This window comes from Gouania willdenowi, chromosome 9 (genome assembly GCF_900634775.1).
Source record: "Gouania willdenowi chromosome 9, fGouWil2.1, whole genome shotgun sequence".
In the NCBI taxonomy this organism is placed as follows: domain Eukaryota; kingdom Metazoa; phylum Chordata; class Actinopteri; order Blenniiformes; family Gobiesocidae; genus Gouania; species Gouania willdenowi.
The window spans coordinates 34790970-34815207 of NC_041052.1; the positions used below are offsets into that span (position 1 = coordinate 34790970).

Sequence of the window (24238 nt, forward strand, 5' to 3'; positions counted from 1 at the left end):
ATGTTTAAAAACAAGTTTATGTTTTAAAATCTACGAAGGTTTGAACTTTGAGATTGTTTAAACAAGAGAGAAATGTTAATTCCTGTCTGAGAAAAGTGTATAAAGTGTGTGGTGAGGGGTTTTACAGCCTTAAAACGTGTATAATAATTGTGAAAAAACAAAGCTCACTACTTTGCGGATTTCGCCTAATGCAGGGTTTTTTTTAGAACGTAACCCCTGTGATAAACGAGGGTCTACTGTATAGCTTATTTTGTATTAAAATCACTGCTTTCGCTACTTCTCAGAACAGCATAAAAATCTCAGTGAGATGGAATTCTGAATGCGTCCCAACCCAGACCTTCCCATAAACAAGCCACACTACAGAACTCACTCACACGTGCTGTCCCTTAGAGGAGAAAAAGACTAAAGTGTCACATATTGTGCAGCTGTGTGTTAATAAATGTGCCTGTGTGGCATTTTAAATCAGCAAATTTAAGCCAGAATTGTCTTTCTAGTCAGACATTTTTTAAATTAAAAATATTGAGATTTATATCCTATATCGCCATTTTGAGAAGTAATATCAAGATATGAGTTTTGGTCCATATCAGCCAGCCTTAACTTTTGGTGCAATCCAGCTAACAGACAAAAAAAAAGATAATTAAATACTGGTGAAAGTATTACCTCCTTGGCAGAGCTTCTCACACGTGTCGGCTTCACTTTTCCACTTCTTTGTGTCATTTTTCTTTTCAGGCTGCAGGAAGTAAACTCCATGATAAACAAAAGACTGAAAGACGTCCTTTTCACCGACCAGTGGAGCGAGGTCTGCATGGAGAGACTCAGTCCATTCGGATATGTGCTGGTCAGTACTGATACAGTATATCCTAGTACTCAAGTAGAAGCACTGTTACTTGATTAAAATTGTACTCAAATACAAGTAAGTCATACATAAAATACTCACGTTCAAATAAAAAGTAGCTTGATTAAATAGTACTCAAAGTAAAAGTTACTAGTTACTTTCACCCCCCCACGTTTATTTTCATACGTCTCGCCAATGTCGGCCTCAGATCGTGCGTCGGCATTCTACTCCTAATGCGTCATTTTGTGTGTTTTTTTCCCGCTAAATAGATTAAACCACTTCTAAAAATGTAGAACTGTAAAAGGTCACTTCCATGAAGCTGTTTTTGTGCTGGGGCTCTTTTGGCTATGCTGCTGAAAATACATTTGTGAATCATGAACTGTGTCTTTCTTTATTTTGTCCACACATAATAAGCTATTTAGTGGTAGTATATTGTTTTTTTTTTATGTTGTTGTTGTGATATTGCCATATTCCTATCAGATTTAAGTAAATACTTGACTATGGATATGGAAATATTTATGGTAATTGAATGATCCGAGCTAAATAAAGGTTGATATAGGCTGTAGAGAGGCCGCGCTGAACATCTTTAATCCATCGTCCAAACGCCGATGTCTGCGCAACGTCTGCCCAATGAGCAAAAGCTCTCCATAATACGTCTTGCCGATGCAACTTCATTTATCGTGCTTACGTCGGCGAGATGTATGTGTGCTATCTGGGTTGCATACAGTAAACATCTCATGTCTAAACTTAAATTTTGCACGATTGGACCTTCATTTATTTTCCACAAAGGCATTTGTATCAAATAAGTTTTGTCAAAATGTACAATGTTGAAATGTAAAGAATTACTTTAAAACATAAAACATACTTTCAAATTACTGATTTAGAAACCTCTATTATCATCATATGACCTTTTGTGGACCTTGCGAGTAAAATTCACTACAGGTACAGTTTTTAAAACGATAGCAGTGGCCATTTTTGTAAGTTTTTTATATAAATTTACAAATTATAACACGTGACAACATTATATGTAGCAAAAGTCACAAATATCCCTTCATTGAGAAGATTCTTAAAGGAGAAGTACCATTTATTTTGGGATATTTTTTACACAAACACTGATTCTCTGTGTAATATTCTCTGCACTAAACATTTACACTGTGATGGAAATTATCCATATCTTGGTAAATTGTTGTGAATCTGTTTTTTTCTGTATTGATATGAAATAATTGAAAAACAATCAGGTTTTTTAAGTGGGAATGCAAAGTTATAGAAAATAATAGAAATGCACTGAATATTCATTTTGGTGCATCCCTAGAAAATAATAAAGCCTTATTATAAAAAAGAAAAATAAGCAGCCTTAGTTTTTTTGACTAACTTTTGAAATAATATTTGGAAAAGGCTGCTGCAAAGTCAGGCATTTTAGGCCGCAACAATCGCAGAAATTGGTTGTGAAATTTTAAATGTACTGAAAATTAGGAAAAGGTCATGCTACCGATTTATTTAAGAAACCATCTTAATATATAATAAAATATATAATGAATAGCAATGTTCCATTCATTTCATGTAATTTTAAGGAAGAAAGTCTATATCAGGATATAAATCTACCTATATCGTGATATAACATTTTCTCCATATCACACAGCACTATTAACCCCAGTAACGTGAGTATTTGTAATTCATTTCTTTCACCTTTGCATGTCACATAGTCAGTAGCTGGTTTTCCATTACTGATTTTTGCAAATTAAAAGCGATATTTCTGAATGTTAACAAAAAATAATTGTGCTTTTGTGACACATTTTAATATCAAAACGTCTGAAGTTCCTCCTCATGAAAGTGTAAAAGTTTTTTGCAATATTTGAGTGTTTTTTTTAATTCAGGTGTTTCCATTACCATTTTTTATTGCGCTATTTAGATTTTGCGCATTTCCAAGGGAAATGGAAACGTAGCTTCTGATTAACTCTCAGTCTCTTCTTTGGCTCATTCTGTTTCCATAGGACTGCACTGACGCCTGATTTCTAACAGCCATGTAATGTCAGCGTAGCCGTTTTCTCCTGCTGTCTGCAGAGCTGAGAGGAAACTGAAATGTGCTGTCCCTACATTTACATCTCATTATGTTTACAAGACTGTTTGTGTTGCAAATATTGTGCCGGAACCAGACATTAAAGCCAACTCGATTACAAAAATCTTTATCTAGGCCTGCAAAAAAAGAAGAGTTTTTCCTTCTGATCATTTGGTGTTTTGTCATTGTTGTGTGTGTGTGTGTGTGTGTGTTGTGGAGCAGAAACACAGCTGTGGCGTGTGTTGTTCTGGCTCTGTTGGCATGGTGAGCAAGTGAGTGTGAATCAGCTGTTGAGCTGAAAGAGCTAGACAAATGTCTCCCAGGGTGCTGCTTTATTTTTGGACCACGCTGTTGTCAATGCTGATTGGTGTCTCCTGACAGTGAAACCAACGGCTTGCTACGTACCACTTATAAAGTCTCAAACGCATAGAAGAGTCTTATTGAATTCTTTGTTGGAAGCAATAAAGCTGTTGACCGCCTCGCACTGGCTTGGCCTTTCTTTAGGGCAGTGGTTCTCAACCTTTTCAGCCCACGACCCTCCAAAATAATGGTTTCAGAGACTGGGGACCCCCACTGTACCTGAAGGTAGTTGAACACAGACATGAGCATTGAAGAACATGGAAGAATGGAGACAGGGCCATCTATAAGGGGGAATAAAGGGGAGAGATTTTTGGGGTCCATCCATAAAGTCAGCGAAATGATAGTCCATTGTTCTATGAATTTGAGATAACCACATTTATTTATTCATATGAATAATATCCACTGTTATCCAGGAATTTTATTATATGTGGAAAAATGGTCAAAAAGCGTGGTGAAATGGGATTTTAAAAACCACAGAAATTGGTTAAAAGTTGCAATTTAAAGTTGCAAGTTAAAATGGGCAAATAATGGTAATTTGTGAATATAGTTAAATTAGGAAAAATAAGCATGAAATATGGTGAAAAGAGGCAATAATGGGTCAACATATTTGACATTAGGTGGGAAAAGTGGTGGAAAGGGTTTATAAGTGTCGAAAATGTCCTGAAAGTAGAAGAAATGTGCAGAAAAGGCTTTGAAATTTGTTGAAGTGGCAGAAATGTGAGTAATGTAGCAAAAATGCATCAAAGGGAGCAAAAATATGGCAAGAAAAAGTGATGAAAATAGGTTAAAATATGGCATGTTTGTTGTAGTTGCATAAAAATGGTAAAAATAACCAAAAATGGGCTCAAATAATTGTAAAAAAATATTTTCATAGTTTCTTGCAGGCTTCTGGCGACCCCCCTCTCAGTGTCTCGCGACCCCAAGATTGAGAAGCGTTTCTTTAGACAGTCTGCTCACCAGGAGGACTCATTGTCTGGTTCACACAGTGTCTGCTGTAAGCACCAAAAAGCCGCCTTGAATCAGTGCCTTTCACTGAAGAAGTGCAGAGCTCACAGGATGTTTGGCCTCCATTCACTAACTCAGCTTCTGCTGACTGTCACCATGGTCTGTGTCCACCTCAGCTACAGTTTCAGTGCACGTGTTATTAACAAGGACAGCCTTACCCTGACTGTATGTATGGCATTATTTTTATTTATCTATTTTGTGCAGTAAAAAAATAATACAAAATATCACAGAAAAAGATATACAGTGCAGGAAGAGGCAGAAAGCTCAAACAGCTTAAATAAGAATTGTTCCTTTTCAAATTAAAATGCTGCACACAATCTCAAACAACTGTAAATGTAAGTCTAGTTCATATAAAGTGTAGTATAAATATATCTGAGATGGTGCTTATTGTCACTTTTTGTGTGCTAATTCTGGCTACTCTATATTTGTGTACACACAAATTTGTGTTATAAAAATGGGGTCACGACAAGAAAAAGGTTGGGAGCCACTTAGGGGTGTGCATTGCCATGAAACTGACGATACGATAGAGTTCACTATACAAAATATCCCGATGCTAAACAATACCGTACGATATACAGTACATTAGGATATATCACAATGGTCCGTGGATCAGGAGAGAGATAGAGCAGCGTAGAAGAGAGATAGAAGACCGTACTTTGGTCAATCAAAGCCAGCGGTTAATGCAACAGCTGCTCTACCTCCACTATGCAGGACGATGAGTGAAAAATACACTTTATAATGATCCGTGCGTTATTAGTGAAGCTCTGGAGTTTCATGCCCCGGTGAAGCCTCTCCGTTTGCCATCCGTGTGTGCGTAATAAGTCCGTGTGAATGTCTGCATGTTTATACGTCTGTCCATCCACTCCTTTTATTATATCCATGCCTTTTAAGGCTGTTATTAAAAAAATTGTCTCGGCTGGAGTCCGGGCGGCCATCTTGGATTATGTCATCATCATCGTGGCAAGTTGCGCATGCGCAGAACGACCAGAATGAACTTAACGCGGAATTAAGTGTTTACAAGAAAGAGGAATTATTTAATTCAGAATTAAAATCGGAATAAACCAGCCACCTAATTTGGATTTAAGTTTAATTCGGAATTAAATTTGCATTAGTAGTTAAGTATTTACAGTACATTGTCAGTTTAAATATTAATTAACATTTATTCTGAATTAAAGAGGAATTGAAGCTCCCATGTGAACAATAATTACAAATTTCACCTCACAAGCACAAAATAGTAAGAAATACCAAAAAGGAAATTGTAACTAACTGTAATTCCAAAAAGTTTAACTTTTGCTTCTATAACAGATTCTGATTCTGTTTTAATATTCTTAAGAAAGAAAAAAAAACATCTATAAAAGTGCCCAGAATGTTTCATAAAAATGAAGTGCAACCAACTTCCAGCTAAAATGCATTGAGGTGTGAGGTAGTTTAACAAGGTCTGATGTGATTCACTGACACACAGTGACCTGGCGTTTACATGCTATGCATATGTTAGCGCAATGAAATTGATTCAGACATTTCTTTTGGATCATTACGATAATCGCTCGGTGAAAAATTGCGATATAATGCCAAATGAATTTTTTCTTACACCCTTTCACCGTGGCGTATAGTATTTAAAGGACTGTTCATCTCACAGCGTTGCTCTGGTTTTTGTCCTTCAAATTCGATGCGACACACATGACTGAAACTACTGGATTTACTAATAACAGCTCATTTAATAACGCAAGTAATTTCCCCCCTTGGATAAATAAATTACTTCTGATTCTGATTTTGATTTATTCACAGTCCCTCACGTGCACAGACATTATAGATGTACAAAACACAAAAGGAGTCGGTCTTCTTTACGGTTCAGTAAACTCTATTATGCAACAGAGTCATTCAAACAGCTCATCTGTACACAGGCAGAGGGTCCTGTGTCACGTGTACAGTTATGCCTCCATTACTGCCTGCAGGCCTCTTCAGCCTGGCTGTAATTGCTCCTCCTCAGACTGTGGTTGGGGGTTGGGATGTGTGGAAGAAGTGAATGTACATATACTGTATCTGGGAAGGGGTCTGACATTGTGTCGGTGTTGCTACGGTGCCTTCTTGCTTAGAAGAGGGGTTCTCAACCTTGGCTTGGCGAGACACTGGGAGGGTGTCGCGAGATGCCTTCAATAAAATAAGAATTTTTTTTTTAACAATTTGAGCCCATTTTTGCTTATTTTTACCCTTTTTTTCGAACTACACCAAACTTGCCACATTTCAACCTATTTTCATCATTTTTGCTCCTTTTAATGCATTTTTGCTAAATTACTCCCATTTCTGCCACTTCTCCATCACATTTCAAGACATTTTTGGCACTTATAAACCCTTTCCACCACTTTGTCCACCTAATGTCACATATGTTGACCCATTATTGTCACTTTTAACCTCTTTTTGCCATATTTCATGCTTATTTTTGCAAATTTAACCCCATTCATTATTTGTCATATTTGCCAGTTTGAACTAATTGTTCCTGTTTTTTAAATTATTGTTCATTACCCCTACTCCCTCCCCTTTCCATTTTTGACACTTTTAAGCCAATATTGAGACTTTGAACCCTTTACCACTTTTTCTGTCCATTTTGGGCTACCCTAATTTTCAAATTTTAACCAATTTCTGTGGTTTTTAAATCAGATTTTGACATCCTTTTCCAAAATTTTGGGTCACTTCTAACCCATTGTATTTCTGATTAAAACAATAATTTACATTGTTACGATGACTATATACTAAAAAACCAAAGGGAAGTTTTCCTTTTGTTTTTTTCTTCTTCTCTTTTCTTCTGCATTACACAGTGTTGTATTGTTACCTGTGAAACTGCTTCCAATAAAAAGAGTTATTAAAAAAAGATGACGATATACTATAGCACAAATAATAATAAACGTCCTGGATAACAGTGGATATTATGATTTGTCATGTCTGTTATTTGCCCCCCCCCCCTCCTCCCTTCTGCCACTTTTAAGGCAATATTGACACTTTGAACCTTTAACCTCTAATTTGCAACTTTTAATCAATTTCTGTGCTTTTTAAAATCCCATTTCACCACCATTTTGGCCATTTTTCCACCCATTCTATTTCTTTAAGATGAATATATACTATGGCGCAAACACTAAAAAAACTTCCTGGATAACAGTGGATATTATTCAGATGAATAAATAAATGTGGTTATCACAGATTCATAGAACAATGGACCATCATTTTGCTGACTTTACGGATGGGCCCCAAAAAGCTCTCCCCTTTATTCCCCCTTATAGATGGCCCTGTTCTTCAATATACATGCCTGTGTTCAACAGTTTAGAACCACTGGCTAAGAACACACACATACAACACAATGGTGGTTACACAGTAAAGAAGCACTGAAATGTTTAATAGCAGATGGACATTTATTCACATCACTGGTGTGGTGCAATGCTTCATGTAAAGCACCTGATGAGTGATGCTTCAGTCGCCTACTATTATTAATGATTATTTATAGCCCTCAGACGGAATATAGGAGGGAAAATCAGAAGCGTGAATGTCGATTTATAAATAACCTTTCGAGTAGAAATCCACTGCTATCCTCAGTGTGTGACAGAGGTTGATGTATATACAGTCCCCTCCAAAAGTATTGGAACGACGAGGTCAATTCCTTTGTTTTTGTTGTATACTGAAGATATTTGGGTTTCAGATCAAAACATGAATATGAGACAAAAGTTCAGAATTTCAGCTTTTATTTCATCGTATTTACATCGAGACGTGTTAAACAACTCAGGACAGAGTGAGCAAAAGTATTGGAACAGACATTATTAAGTTAACTTAAAGTGAATAACATTTAATATTTGGTGGCATAACCCTTACTTGCAATAACTGCTTCAAGCCTGTGACCCATTGACTTCACCAGACTGTTGCATTCTTCATTTGAAATGCTTTTCCAGGCCTTTACTGCAGCCTTTCACTACATTTTGTTTCTCCCTTCTGTCTCCTCTTCAGGAGGTAAAATGCTCTATTGGTGTAAGGTCCGGTGATTGACTTGGCCAGTCTAAGACCTTCCACTTTTCCCCCCATGATGAACTCCTTTGTTGTGTTTTGGGTCATTGTCTTGTTGTATGATGAAGCTTCTCCCGATTAGTTTGGATGCATTTGTCTGTAAATTACCAGACAAAATGGTTTTGTAGACTTCAGAATTCATTCTGCTGCTATCATTATGAGTTACATCATCAATAAAGACTAGTGGATCATAATAGATCCTTTCTTTCTCCATACTTTGGCCTTTCCATCACTTTGGTAGAGGTTCATCTTGGTCTCATCAGTCCATAAAACTTTGTTCCAAAACCTTTGTGGCTCATCTCCTGTATTTCTTTGCAAAATCCAATCTGGCCTTCTGATTCTTTTTGCTGATGAGTGGTTTGCATCTTGTGGTTTGGCCTAAATGTATTTATTCTCTCAAAGTCTTCTTTGAACAGTGGATTGTGATACCTTCACCCCTATTGTGTTTTATTTGGCCTTTTCTTTGTAATCAATAACATGTGTGATGTTCAGGTGACTTCTCAGCGAATGCAGGGGCTGCTGTTGCTGATCTTTGCCAAATATTTCCACCTGCCCTTTCTTCGAGGAGTTCAAACCGAGACCACCCGCACCGGCCTGGGGGGCTACTGGGTAAGAGACCTACTGCACCTTCAGTCACCTCATATCTAAATGCGTAGCACAGTGTTTTTCAACCTTGGGGTCGGGTCAGGATCCAAAAAAGGTTGGAAACCACTGACTTAAGGAATCATCCATTCATCCATTAAACACTCACTCCACATGCTCTCTAGTATCACCATTATTAGCCTAACACACATGTCGTTTTTGTCTCTGGTAGGAAATCAACCTATGGTTGAGGAGAACATGCAACCTCCACTGAACAAGAGTTGGGCCTTAATAATTCTAAACCCTATGGAGCACTGTTGGTCACATTCAGGCCACTAAGTGGTCCAAATGAAGTCATTTTCTAAAAAAAAAAAAAAAATTCTAATAGCTATAAAATAATTTTAATCGTTAGGACGAAAAAACGGAATTCACGTTCTGAAACGAAGAAATTAATCCTACCCTTTTTTTTTAACTCTTAATTTATAATTGGGCTCCAACATGACATGGAAAACTCTCACATGCATGTTTTAGGACAATATCATGCCTTGACATTTTTTCACCCAAAAACAGGTGGCTGTCCATTTATCATACTTTATAAACATTCATATATGTCCACTTCCGCCCATAATTCCATCTAAAGTCTTGTGATTGTGTTATCCTGTGATTGAAAATGAATGCAGCAATGCAATGCAACTGTGACATCACTTTGCACTTTCACCTTAAAATAGTCGACTCTTCCCCAACCCTTCCATTGTCCTACCCTGACTCCCTCTTCCCTTCCCCCTTACTTGGGTGTAACATTTCCCTCTCTTTTTATATTCTCCCTTTAATAAAGTTAATTTGCCCTTCCTTAGGGAGGGCTGGTGATGGTCACAATTATGCAATGAAATAAATTAATTTATTTAATTGCAATAATAAAACATGCATTGCTGTTGCGAAAATATTGCACTACCTGTCGTGTTGACCTTTGACATCATGTGCAGAGAAGGTATTAAAAAGAAAATGAATGCAGCGCTTAATTTCAACTTTGTTGTGATAATGACATTCATTCAAATTTGAAAAAGTACTAAGACAGATTTAGCTATTTTTATTATTTGTTTATTTGACAGGGACAATGTACATTCATTAACATGACAGTAAATGTACCAGAGTTAGCATAATGCCTATTTTTTATCTGCTGTCCCTGTGTAGCTGTTAAAAGTCACCCTGAAAACAAAATCTATCAACATTAGTACAATTAAAAATGTCACATTCTAAAACAGCATTAAAACATTCATAAAACTTTATCATTTATCTTCCTAAAAATGTATGAGCATAAGCACTACACCTTCAATCCCACGGCTGTGCGGGATTTAGTGCAAAACGTGAGGGTAATTTGCTGGTTGGCTCAAATTAAAGGTTTCACAAACAATGTTTTGGGACCACGGGTTATGTCAACGTAACTATCCCATTTTCGGAAATCATCAGCATATACGTAAAATTTAAAATTAATAACAGCATTTGACTCTATTAACCCTATTTAGCAGGTTTGATAATATTTTCAGAAGTTCAATAGCCAGTAAAGTCATCTAAATAAAGAAAGATGTCGAAATGGAAATGTATAAAGTGACGTGAAAATAGAAAAACCCTGAAACGAAATTTGGGAAATTTTGAAACGTAAATGTGGAGGCCTTAAATGATTAAATTATGCATTATTTAATGAAAGCAGTCTGTCTCAGCTGTGCAAAGTGCAGACGTGCTCGAGCCAAGTTGGAGTGACTGATTTATTGAGTCATAACAGCCTGTGGGAAGAAGCTGATCAACATGTTCCACCTAAAGCTAGAGTTAAAGGAGTCTCTCTCCTCTAGTTTTACACTCTCAGCACCACCATCATGTATTCAGCTTTCCAGTTTGCTCAAAGAAAGTGGATTACATCCAACACACTTTAAATACACTTTCAACAGGCAGGAGTGTTGACTTCTGTCAGATTTATTTGAAGAACTGTGGTTGAAATCTGAGAAATCACAAGTTCTTTTCTCTTTTACTGTTATTTGAAGTAATATTCTAGATTCATGATAAAGGAATTCTGATTTGTAATGTGTTATTTCAACATTACTTTTTGACCATGTGTGTGATATAGTGTTATAAATAGCACTATAGTGACGAGATGCACCATATACGTTTTTTTGGGGGGTTTTTAAACTAGATTTATATTTAGTGTGTAAAGCAGAAATAAATGTGTGTTATGAGTTTGTCACACCACAGAAACGTGTCATTGACCACTGAGCCAAATTTGAAAGATAAAAAAATTGCGAGGTATATAAAATTAGGTCTCAAAATCATGGAAAAACAAGCACTTCTCTCTGCTCTGAAATGCTGGGGTCGTGTCAGTTAGAGGCGCTGGAACCACGCCCATGCACGGGAAAGGCACCGCCTCTGTGTATTGTAAAGGAAGCTAGCGCTAACATCGTCATCGGAGGGACCCAGCCCTACCTGTTTGAGCCATCAGAGCCAGGAACTGACCCAGCCAGCATACAGCCCTTTGTTGTCACTTTTACACTTTAATCATCATTAAGTGGCTGTTTGATTGTTACGGGTCAGGGTTGTCCACGCAGCCATCCTCCAGTAGAGTGATGCTCCGGCGGAACGGCAGCCGCGGCTCGTCACTGCTTTCCCCGCCGCCACTTGCCTCCTCTCCGCCATTGTTGAATGATGAGTACATGCAGATCTCCTGCTCGCTCTGCGGGAACAACCAGTGCATGATCCACCTCTGGACGGGCTCCACCCGCTGGAACGGCCACTTTTCTGCGACTCTCCGCGTCGCGATGTCCAGCAGCGACTCCAGGTTGTTAGTGCGACGCGCTGCGTCCACGGAGCCTCCGCTGACACACGGCGCGGAGAGCCGCTGGCCCGGCCGAAACGCTGCCCCAAAGCCTGCTCTGCAGCAGAGCCGCTTGCCCCGGGGGCTGCTCGCTGCGCTCCACCATCCTAGCCCTGCTTTACCGGAGGAAGTATGAGTCAGACACTGATAGTGCTCAGCCTCGTTCCCCATATATACGCTTCAGCAGCAGGGGCGGGTTTATGCTAATGATGGCTTTGTTACGTAACGCAGCTATGATTTCTGGCCCGCCCATTAAATCCTGAACACAGAAATTTTAAACAGTTTGTGAAGCCTAGCTCCACAATTACATTATAAATGGTTGAATGGCTTTTTACATGTTTTAAGGAATACATTATGACCTATTTAATGTATTTAGAAGAAAATTGCTGAATTTGCTTTACACAGACTTTAAAGTGAAAGTATACAATACAGTTGTTTGTGATTGTGTGATGCTGTTTAAATATGAAAAATAATAATATATTTTTTTTTTTAATTACCAAAACATAATTTTTATTAATTTGAAAAAGAAGAATAATTTAGTCTAATGACTATTTGATTTTTTATACAGCATTTTTTTTTAACAAGATTTATGTTTGAGGAAGTGAAAGTATTGAATATAGCATGTTATAGCATGTGGTGTTTTAATTCAAAAAAGTGTATAATCTAAAAATTTACAAAAAAATATAATTTTAATCAGAATTTTTTATCATTTACTAGACTCATAATGCTGGGTGACCCTAAGGTTGAAAACCACAGAGCTACACGTTGCTCACAGCTAGTACTTAGTAATGCTTGGAAGGCCAAGCGTGACAAAACTGAACCCAGGGCAAAACACAGGCTGCAGACATTTTCCCATCCAGTATTTTTAATGGCATTAGTCAATAGACTCACATGTTACCACACACAGCACCAGCTTAGGAAATCACGCTTGTTGAAGCACGTTACTCAAACACGGGTGGCACAATGAAGACAAATGTTGGAGCACAGTTGTATCAGACTTGTAGGTTTTCTAATTCCAGAAAGTTCATTTTGTCTTGTTTTTGAATAATGTGTTTAGGAAATTCACTTTGATCTCCTGACATGTTTTGAAACATGTCAGGAGATTAAAGTAAATTTGCTGAAAAACAGAAAACTTTAACATATTACTCAAAAAGAAGACAAAATTACCTTGCTGGAATAACTACATGAAAGTCAAGGACACATCAAAGGGATCAGCAGATGCCTCTGAAGGAAACTGGCAGTTGACAGTAAAAACATGTCAGGAGATCAAAGTAAATTTGTGTTGTCTGAATAAATGAAATCATAACATATTATTCAAAAAGAAGACAAAATTAACTTGCTGGAATTATTACTTGAAAGACAAGGACAAATCAAAGTGATCAGCAGATGCCTCTGAAGAAGACTGGCAGTTGACAGTCGAAACATGTCAGGAGATCAAATTAAATTTCCTTAAAAGAATGTCTGAATAAATGAAACCTTAACATATTATTCAAAAAGAAGACAGCATTCACTTACTGGAATTATTACTTGGAAGTCAAGGACACATCAAAGTGATCAGCAGATGCCTCTGAAGAAGCCTGGCAGTTGACAGTCAAAACAAGTCAGGAGATCAAAGTAAATTTCCTTAAAAAAACTGTTGTCTGAATAAATGAAACCTTAACACATTGTAGGTTTGCTTCATAATAAATGTAAACAGACGTGTGTTTATCCCCCATCATGCACTGTGCATCAAATGTTAATATTGTTCCCTGCGGTGTGTGATGTCACTGTTTCCTCTCCTGCTCCACAGGGGAATAAAGGTGGAGTCAGTGCACGCATGTCAGTGTTTGGACACACCGTGTGCTTCCTGAACTGTCACCTGCCGGCTCACATGGAGAACACAGACCAGCGCATGGAGGACTTTGAGAGCATCCTGCAGCAGCAGCAGTTTGAGGGCCAAGCTGCCACTGGTGTCCTGGACCACGAGTCAGTAACAACACACACACTTTCACACACACTGGCACACATACAGTCTAATTCAGCTGCCTCATAGGCAGTAGTAATAATAAATATATTTAGCTTGAGCACTTTATGTCTAAATGAATTAAAATGTTGTTATATTTTATTTCTAGTGTGGTATTTTGGTTCGGCGATCTCAATTTCCGTATCGAGGACCTGGATATGGAAGTAGTGAAAACGGCTATTGATAATAACAAGTATTCCATGCTGCTGGAAAAGGATCAGGTAAAAATAAAGGATAAATCCATATGCAAAAATTCTGATCTACATTTGAAACATCTCATTCTGGGCAAGTGCTTAGCTTTGATCAAATTTAACAGTGAGCAGTTTTTTTTGCATTTGAAAGCTTCAATAATTAAATTTGATGTTTAAACTTTAGAATTGCGTAGTCAAGCATTGGAGCAGTTGGTGATGTTACAGTTAGATATTTCCCAAGTAGGAGCCTTGTTGCAAACAACATACTATGCATAATTATTCTGTTAAAAAAAAGCTCAATAATCCCTTTGATTTCCTTGTAAATAAATACTTATCATTGGGCTAAAAAAAGGGCACATATTTGATGAAATGACTGCCATCTACTGTTGGAACAATGAATAACAAACTCCACTGCAGAGATGCGAAACTTTTAAAGGTTTGTTCTCACAAAACAATAAACACACACAGAGTGAGTGTAAAATATACACAAACACACAAACCTTTAGTTCTCTTATATTCTCAGATTGGTCCATTATTCTAAATGCTGACCCTCTGATCAGACACACATATTTTTGTGGCCCCCGCTGTGATAAGTTTCTCTGATTTTGTAATTTTTTTCTTGTTATTTAGTGATTTATTTATTTTTTCTTGTCATTTTGTTTTTTGTTTTTATTTTGTACATTTTGCTCCCATTTGTGTGGGCTTGTGGTTTTGTGTTTTCTGTGATTTTTTTTTTTTTTACATTTTGTTCTAATTTTTTGTGTGGTCATTGTTTTGTTGTTTTATGGAGTCATTTTGTTTAATTTTGTAGTCGTCTTGTGTATTTTGCAATTCAGTTGCAATTCAGTTTGTGCATCTTTGTTGTCATATTGTATTTTTGTTGTCATTTTGTGTATTTTGCTGTTGTTTTCTTTTATTCTTTAATTGTGTATTTCTTTGCTGCTGTTGTGTGGGTGTTTTCCCTGTCTTTTCGTGTTTTAGGGCCTTTTTTGGCTTTACCTTGGTAGTCACACACACAAAGATAAACTTAGAGCCGCGTGTGGCTCTCTGGCTGCCCGTTGCCCATATCTGCTCCACTGTATATTGTAAATAAATGCTCTCCAAAGTAAAGCACAGGGTATTTTCTACTTGGGTTGGATAAATGTACCAAACCAAAAGTAGAGTAATTGTCAAACCAATGATGTTTTGTGTTTTTGTGCAGCTGAACATGGCTAAAGACAGCGAGACAGTGTTGGGGATTTCATGAAGGTCCCTATTAAATTTCCACCAACCTACAAGTTTGATTTGGAACACATACTTACGACACAAGGTTGGTGACCAAAGCTGTGACCTTAGAGCTGGGTTCTCAACCTTGGGATCAGGACTTCATTTGGGGTCGCGAGACACTGGGAGGGGGGTCGCCAGATGCCTTCAAGAAACTAAGGATATTTTTCTCAATAATAAGAGCCCATTTTTACTCTTTTTCTACAAACTAAACCAAGTTTCCATATTTTAAACCTATTTTCACATCACTTTTTTGCCATGCTTTTGCTCCTTTTAATGCATTTTTGCTGCATTACTCCCATTTCTGCCACTTCTCCATCAAATTTCAATGCCTTTGCTACAAATTTGTCCCACTTTTAAAACATTTTGAGCATTTATAAACCCTTTCCTCTACTTTTCCCACTTAATGTCACATATTTGAACTCATTATTTTCATGTCCATTATTGCCAGTTTAAAAGTAGGCGATTCCTACTAATTGTTCCAATATTGACACTTTGAACTTTTTTTGTCCATTTTTGGCCACTCTAATTTGCAACTTTTAACCAATTTTCTGTGCTCTTTAAAATCCCATTTCACCACCTCTTCTACCATTTTTAGTCACTTTTAACCCATTTTATTTCTGATTAAAGCAAAGATTTACATCTTTAAGATGACTATATACTATGAAATAAACTTCCTGAATTACAGTGGATATTATTCAGATGAATTAATAAATGTGTTTGTGACAAAGGGATGAAGGGATTCACACCATTGTCAGTTATTGTCATACTAGGGCAAAAAACAGAAGGGCCAGAAAGAAACAGGGCATGAGTTGAGTTGTTTACCTTTTGCAAACAGTGATGTTCCTGGTGGTGAAGCATCAAACAGCTTATGGAAAGGAAAAGCAGGAGACAGAAAGAGACAGGATAAGATCAGGGGCACAGAGATGGTGGAGTCATTGCCAGAGCCAAAGGATGATGAGTTATTTATCTTACCTGGTAATTTAGCTCAGGCGTCAAAGGCAGGACCTTCACTAAATCCCCTGTTTTTCAAGTGTGGTCCGGATTCTAATCAAGTTGTAGAGAAAAGGAAAGGATGTTTTTCTCCTTAAAATTGACCAATTGTATCGCCGTAGTAGGGTGGGAGACCAGCTAGTTGTTTCAAGGAGCTTAAGGGCCACAGTTTTTGAAACTAGCTCACTCTGTTTCCCTGGTCAGGCCACTAGGGCAAGTAAAAACCTTCACCAGAATGATATTCTCGATTTTATTGGCCACAGCAGTATAGTGACACTGTTCAGTTTTGTAAATCCTGTCCGCAATGCCAGTTAACAGCACCAGCCAGAATAAGTGACAGGGCTCCACTTATTCCAATGCCAGTCATTGACACTCCATTTACGCGCATCGCTATGGACATTGTAGGCCCACTCGAGAGAAGCAGTACAGGTCATAGATACATTTTAGTAGTGTGCGACTATGCTACAAGATACCCTGTGGCATTTTCCTCTTAGAAGGGTAAAAGCTTGCCAAGTTGCAAACTGTCTTATTCAGATGTTTTTCAAGGGTGGGAATCCCCAGGGAGATCATCACAGACCAGGGCTCCAACTTTACATATAACCTCCTGAAAGAAGTTTACAAACTGCTGGGGATCAGGGGTGTGAAGACTAGCCCATTTCACCCTCAAACTGATGGATTGGTTGAACGTTTTAATAAAACACTAAAAGAAGTTTGTGGAAGACTCTGGGGCAGACTGGGACCAGTGGCTCCTTTCCTCCTGTTTGCCTACAGGAAAGTGCCACAGGCATCTACAGGCTTTTCTCCATTCCAGCTCCTGTATGGTCATGCAGTTCGAGGTCCATTGGATGTGCTAAAAGAGGCTTGGGAGGGTCCGAAACCTGAGGAGAAGTGCAGTGTTCTCTCATATGTGTTAAAAATGACACCGGCTGAAACAGTTTCAAGAGCTGGCTAATACAAACCAATCGAAGGCTCAAGAGTGTCAGAAGCAGACCTATGACAAGCGGGCTTGTCGACGGGTCTTTCAAGAAGGACAGAAGTTCTGCTGCTGCTGCCAACTTCCAACAGCGGTCTCCTTGCTAAGTGGCAGGGCCCCTACATCATTAAAAAGAAGGTGGGTCCTGTTACTTATGAACTCTATATGCCAGAGCGTCACAAGAAGCACCAAGTGTTTCATGTTAACTTGCTTAAGGAATGGTTTGACAGTCCTACACCATCACTTTAGATGTGGGCTCGTGCTGTTGTTGACGAGGAGGACCGTTTTGGAGCAGTTTTTCCCATCAGCAGGTGGAGAGCAGACATACCCAGATCTGGGTCATCTGGCAGCACACCAGCAGGAGGAGCTTGAAGCCATCATGCCCATTGAGCTCTTCAGCACAAAGCCAGGCTGCCACGGACCCCATCAAACATGAGATACCATACGAGACACCACATAAAGAATTCCAGCAAAGGTAATGCCCGCCATAAAGCAGGACGTGGAAGACATGCTTGCAGTGGGTGTTATTGAGCCCTTCAAAGAGTGAGGTGGTGTAGTCCAGTGGTGCTGGTGCCAAGAAAGACGACATTAAGCTAAGATTTTGCATTAATTTTTCCAAACACAATGCCTGTTTCTTGCTTTTGATGCCTATCCAATGCCGAGGGTAGAAGATCTGATTGAAAGAATGGAAAATGCCAAATACCTGTCAACACTTATCTGTGTAAAGGCTATTGGCAGGTGCCATTGACTGAATCTTCTAAAGACTTAACTGCTTTTAGGGTGCCCAGTGACTGTATCGTTTCAGGACTATGCCTTTCGGTCTGCATGGAGCCCAGCAAACGTTCAAAGGCTTGTGGATGAAATCTTGAGAGGAGCTGATGGGTATGCAGCAGCATACATTGATGATATTGTGGTCTTCAGTGAAACATGGAAAGATTCATAAACGACACCTCTCTGACGTCTTGCAGAGAATCCAAAAAGCTGGATTGGTCATCAATGCCCATAAGTGTCAACATGCCAAGTTTCAGGTGGAATATTGGGCTATGTCATTAGGGGGGGGGGGTCATCCGCCCTCAGGTCAATAAGATGAAGCCCTAAGTGAATATCCTCCACCAACGACAAAGAGAAAAGTAAAAATCATTCCTGGGTTTTGGTCGGCTGGTGCCGTCGTTTCATCCCCAACTTCTCTGCTAGATCAGCTGTTTTAAGTGATCTGACCAGAAAATCCAGCCCAAATAAGGTCAAATGGGCTGCAGAGTGTGATGCTGCTTTTCTTGACCTGAAAAACTGTTTGTGTGGAGAGCCTGTGTTGAAATGTCCAGATTTCACCAAACCATTTACAGTGCAGACTGATGCGTCAGGAGTTGGACTTGGAGCTATGTCGCTACAGGGGGAAGGAGATGACCAAAGGCCAGTGCAGTACATAAGCCGAAAGCTCTTCCCAAGAGAAACAAGATATTCTACGATTGAAAAGGAAGCCTTGGCAGTAAAGTGGGCTTTGGATACTTTAAAATACTATTTGATTGGTCATGAATTTGTGTTGGAGACTGATCATTGTGCACTGCAGTGGATGAACAAAATGAGAGACACAAATGCAAGGATAACAAGATGGTATCTCTCCCTGCAGCCATTTCGTTTCAGGATCCAGTACAGACCAGGAAACAAGAATGTGGTAGCGGATTTACTCTCACGTACTTTCGAAGAATGACTCTCTTAAGGGGGGGGGGGAGTGTGACAAAGTGGATGAAGGGATTCACACCATTGTCAGTTATTGTCATACAGTATATTATTTTGTATTTTTATTAATTTAGCTGTAACTTACTTTTGCTTTTATAACATTTGCAAACACTTACTATCCCGGGTTTGTTTGTGTCAGCATGTAGTTATAGTTTACATCAAAGCATAGTAATTCAAAGCAACACACAGTTTATTTAAACATCTTTATTTAGTCTTTGTTTATTAACTATTCATTTGTTTCTTCATGTATAACCAAATGTGTTTGTGTTTAGTGAGCAGGATCATCATTCCCTGCATGGTCAGAGTTGGTGATGTCGCCAGAGACATCTCTGGGCCATACTAACTGAGGGGATTTTTCTTCTTTGATTGTTATTTTCTTTGCTAACTTGTAAGGATTATTTATCAAGTATATTGATTTCATTTCTTTATTTAAGTCATTTAGTTGTGTAAATGATTTAATGTAAATTTCAGAGTTTGGTTCCTTTGTTTTGAAATTAAAGGAAGTGTGGGTTTGTCCCTTGAATTAAGTGATCCACCAACTGGTGCAGCTACTCATCTATTGAGTCATGCTTTAAAAGCCAGGAGAGTTTGGATGAAGGGGAGAAAGAGAGGGGAGGTCATGCTGCTACAAACATGTGCCTGCCAAGTAAAGATGATTGTGCTTTGGCATGTCATTTTGGAGAACACATGTTGCTTTTAAAGAAACACTGTAAATAAAAGCACTAAAAAGGCAAAGAGGACTTCTGATGTTGTTTCCCTATCACCGTCCTTGACACTTTGGCCGGACTATTCTACAGTGTTTATCACAGATTCATAGAACAATGGACCATCGTTTTGTTGACTTTATAAATGGGCCCCAAAAATCTCTCCCCTTTATTAATTTATCCATGTATTAAGAATACCTGTCCAAACTGCCTGAGGGGCAAGGAAACCTTTTCTTTTTTTCGAAGATCCAAACTAAATATTTGACATTCGTTTCCAACTCTTTTGTTTCTGGGGACATCTAAAGTGGAAAGAAACGCAAACCAGCGTGGACTGACCGTATCCTGTGGCGCCTCGGAGCCACCAAGCCCGCTCTGAGTGCTGGGAACCGTGGCTCCATCTCAGGGTTGACCAGTGGGACCAGAGTGACTCAGCACTACTACCGAAGTCACATGGAATACACAGTCAGCGACCACAAGCCAGTCTCCTCCATCTTCACCCTGCAGGTAGGACACACCAGAAGTTTAACCAAATCAGTTTTTTCTTTTTTTTTTTACCAAAAAAACATTTAACTGCACTAACATATGCATAGCACGTAAACACCTGGTCACTGTGTGTCAGTGAACAGCATCAGATCTTGTTAAACTACCTCACTCCTCAGTGCATTTTAGCTGGAAGTTGATTTCACTTTATTTTCATAAAACATACTTGGCACTTTTATAGATGTTTGTACCTTTGTTAAAAGAATTTACCAGAATCAGAATCTGTTATAGAAGCAAACTTTTTTTTCAATTTAATTTGACAGTTTGATAAACATACCTCTTGTTTTTTATATTGCTACTTGAATTACAGTTAGTTACCATTTACTTGTTCTCGGAAATAAATTGTATTTCATACAATTTTGTTCTTTTAAAGTTGAAATTTGTATATATTGATATATTGCAATGTATATTGTATTGTTTAGTATCGGGTTGTATTGTATTGTGACATGCAGATTGTGAATCGTATCGCATCGTCAGATTCATGGCAATGCACAGCTCTAATAGAGCTTACTGTCACGAAACATATAGACACGCCAGATTATAACTTTGTATCTCTGTTCACCGCTTTTTTCCATCCTGATTTTTTTTTCCAATAATGAATAATGCTTTTAATTTTGACTAAAGAAAATGCGTTTATCAGATAGAAGTGGTTTGGTATCAGTGCTGAGCTTTCTGGGTTGATACTAGAGCTGTAACACACGATTAGTTTAATAATTGATTAATTGGTCAAATAATTAATCGATGAATCGGATAAAAATGAACACCTAATTTTTAATTTCAGCCTCTTTATTCGTCCCATTGTGAATGTAGTGGTAGGTCACCCTAAAGTAGACTTCATTGGCTACAGGTGTCCATATATCAGCAGTGAGAGACTCTTTGAGTTAAATGCAGTCGTCACTTCCTTTAAAGTCTCTTCATATTTTCTCTACATAAGATTTGTAAAATGTGTCCTCAAGGGAAGTGTGTGACCTGGATTCAAAGTGATGATGATTGAAGCTTCATCTACAACCATCGACACAGGCCTCAGGTCGCTGGTAATCATGTAGAGGATGTTCTCCAGTCTACACAGTTTCTCTCTGTGGTTACAGTATGGGGTTTTCATTATTAACCTGTCATTTTTTCATGTTTTTAATCATATAAGAAGGATAGTACAGTGTGGGGCGATTCACTAAAGGCACACAACGTGTGCAAAGGTCACTCCACGCGCTAATAATCAGGACCTGCACGCGTTGAGCGTGTCACAATGCGCCCACAATCATTTAGCGCGTTTCCCTCTGATGAATATGTGAAGTAGGCGGATCTCATAAGGGGGCGTAAAAAAATGGGAGGAGGACATGCACAATAAATTAATGCAGTTGGCGCAATGCCAATTCATCAATTTGAAAATGTTTGAAATGACTGTTTTATGCACCGAAAACAGTAAACCCCACATTCAGGTGCAAACACACAACGCAGATTCATTGCTGCACTGAATGTTGACACAAAACACAGCGTAGATGAAAAAAAAAATGCTCCAGTTAACCTTTCTACTAATAAAATAATTTAAATATAATAATAAATATAACAGCCACTGAAAAGGGAAATATAGAGTAATGTGTGTGTTAGGTTTTAAAGAAAAAAAAAAGCATTTTTATTTGTTATTTAGTTTTGTACATTATTGAATGTTGGTGCAGCAGACAGAGGAGTCCATTTGGACTCCAGTGAACTTCTTCAAATCTCATTTTGTGCTTCTGTGCACTCACCTCTCCACGTTAAATGAGCAAAATGTCATTTAAATAGGGCCGTCTCAACCACGTCTATACGCGCACCAGCAAACAGTGTCACCAAACGATTTAGGGACGCACCTGGTTTACCACCCTTTATTCAGCTTTTAGTGAATCCACCCCTGTGATGTATGTATTATAGCACAATCGTTACAACTCCTTAATTACCTTGTTTTACTTGCACTATTTAGGTTAAGGCAAGTTGTAGGCCACACACCACACAAAGTACAAGTACCCTAATAAAAAAACTTCCTTACACAAATTTGAGTAGATACATTACTTTAACCCCTGTGTAAATGCAGTTCATTGTCCCTTACTCAGACTTTATGTCAGAAAATTCAAACTTGAGGCTTAATCTTAAAATATTACCCACCATTGGGTGCAAGTTAAACATATCTATAAAGCATTTCATCCCTGTTTAAGCTGATTAAACTGAAAAAAAAAGTATCTCTCACACACACACAAGCAAGCGCGCTCACACACAAACACATGCACGCACGCACACACAATCACAGGTGCACACAAACACATGCACGCACGCACCCACAAAACATACACACACACACACACAAACACGTGCACACAAACACATGCACGCACGCACACAAACACATGCATGCACGCACACACACACAAACACATGCACGCAGGCACACGCAAACAAAAACATGCACGCACGCACGCGCACACAAACACATGCACGCACGCACACAAACACAAGCACGCACACACACAAACACATGCATGCACGCACGCACACACAAAACATATGCACGCATGCACACGCACACAAACACAAGCACGCACGCACTCACACACACAAACACATGCACGCACGCACACAAACACAAGCACGCACACACACAAACACATGCATGCACGCACGCACACACAAAACATATGCACGCATGCACACGCACACAAGCACGCACGCACTCACACACACAAACACATGCATGCACGCACGCACACACAAACATATGCACACAAACACGTGCACGCACGCACACACACAAACACGTGCACGCACGCACTCAAACACAAGCATGCATGCGCGCGCAAAGGCGCACACACAAACACTCGTCGGCACAGACACTAACGCTAGCTTCCGGCTAGCTACCAGAGAGGCTAACGTTACGTTTCCTCGCTTCAAAACAGAACACATGTAGGATGTTGTAGTGACTTACCTGTTGTTGCATCCACACTGCATTCAACCCGCTCAGCAGGGGAAGTTTTTAAATAAAAAAAAACTTTATTGACAAAGCTCTAAAGGTGAAGCATGGCTCCGTGACATTGTCAGTGACGCATAAATCCCACAATGCAACAATTCAATGATGAGATTCGTTGCCAATGCTTTTAATCATCGATTTTTCCCGATTTTATCGATTCGTTGTTGCAGCCTTAGTTGATTCTTATATATCCTCCTGTGAGTATGTACTCTATGACTTTTCTCCTACACTCCCTAAACATCTGTCAGGTCCATTGGAGGCTGTAAACTGTCCTATTTCAAGATTCAAGATTCAAGATATTTATTGTCATATGCACAGTAAAACCAGACAGTTGCACCACACAATGAAAATCTTATTTTGCGATACTTTTAGCATCACGCGATACCAGAGGGACATGCATGCCTGTTTACTGTAATGTTTATGAGCACAGCTGTAACCTGCAGGCCTGACATCAGTGACTGGTCTCCCAGTCTTTTCAGCAGATCAAATCCCATAGGCAGGACTCTCTCACAGTTATTGTACTTGTGGTTATGTTATTGGCTTTATTGGACAAAGCTGTGAAACATTTTTAGCCTGCTTATTATATGAAGACTAAACAATGACACAGGGCTCTGCCTTTGGGGACCCTTTTATTTTAACTCATTTTCAGCCTTCTTGGCATGTGATGTGTAATTTATTTAAATTTTCTTGTAGTTCCCATACAAGGTTGATGTTCCCCTTGTGACCATCATGGTAGAGGATGAATGGAACAGTATCGCAGACGCTACAGCCGTCTTCAAGCTGGCGCCGAATTTCCCCCGAAGCTCCTGGGACTGGATTGGACTCTACAAGGTAAGGTTTAGAAAACCCATCATGGCAGTGAACATTTAACATTACACACCAGGGTTGGGGTCGATTACATTTTTCAGTTACACTTACCCATGTTCAATTACAATTCAATTACGATTACAGTCACTAGCATTTTTTCCAATTACAATTCAATTAAAATTATTTTTTATCCTCAGAAAGTCAATTACAATTACATTTTCAATTACAAAAATTACTGAGCCTGAAATTAATAACCAAATTAAAGTTAACCTTCCTCTTGTGTTAGCTTTCTGT

General features: G+C 38.8%; 1 protein-coding gene across 1 annotated transcript in view; it reads left to right on the forward strand.

The window, feature by feature from the left end:
• Positions 1 to 24238, forward strand: part of inpp5jb (inositol polyphosphate-5-phosphatase Jb) — a 44241-nt gene that overhangs the window by 14368 nt on the left and 5635 nt on the right. The window contains 9 exon segments of the mRNA XM_028457209.1: positions 730 to 838; positions 8793 to 8909; positions 13532 to 13707; positions 13854 to 13965; positions 15137 to 15167; positions 15170 to 15217; positions 15220 to 15244; positions 19911 to 20109; positions 23831 to 23968. Of these exon segments, the coding sequence (XP_028313010.1) occupies positions 730 to 838; positions 8793 to 8909; positions 13532 to 13707; positions 13854 to 13965; positions 15137 to 15167; positions 15170 to 15217; positions 15220 to 15244; positions 19911 to 20109; positions 23831 to 23968 (955 nt within the window).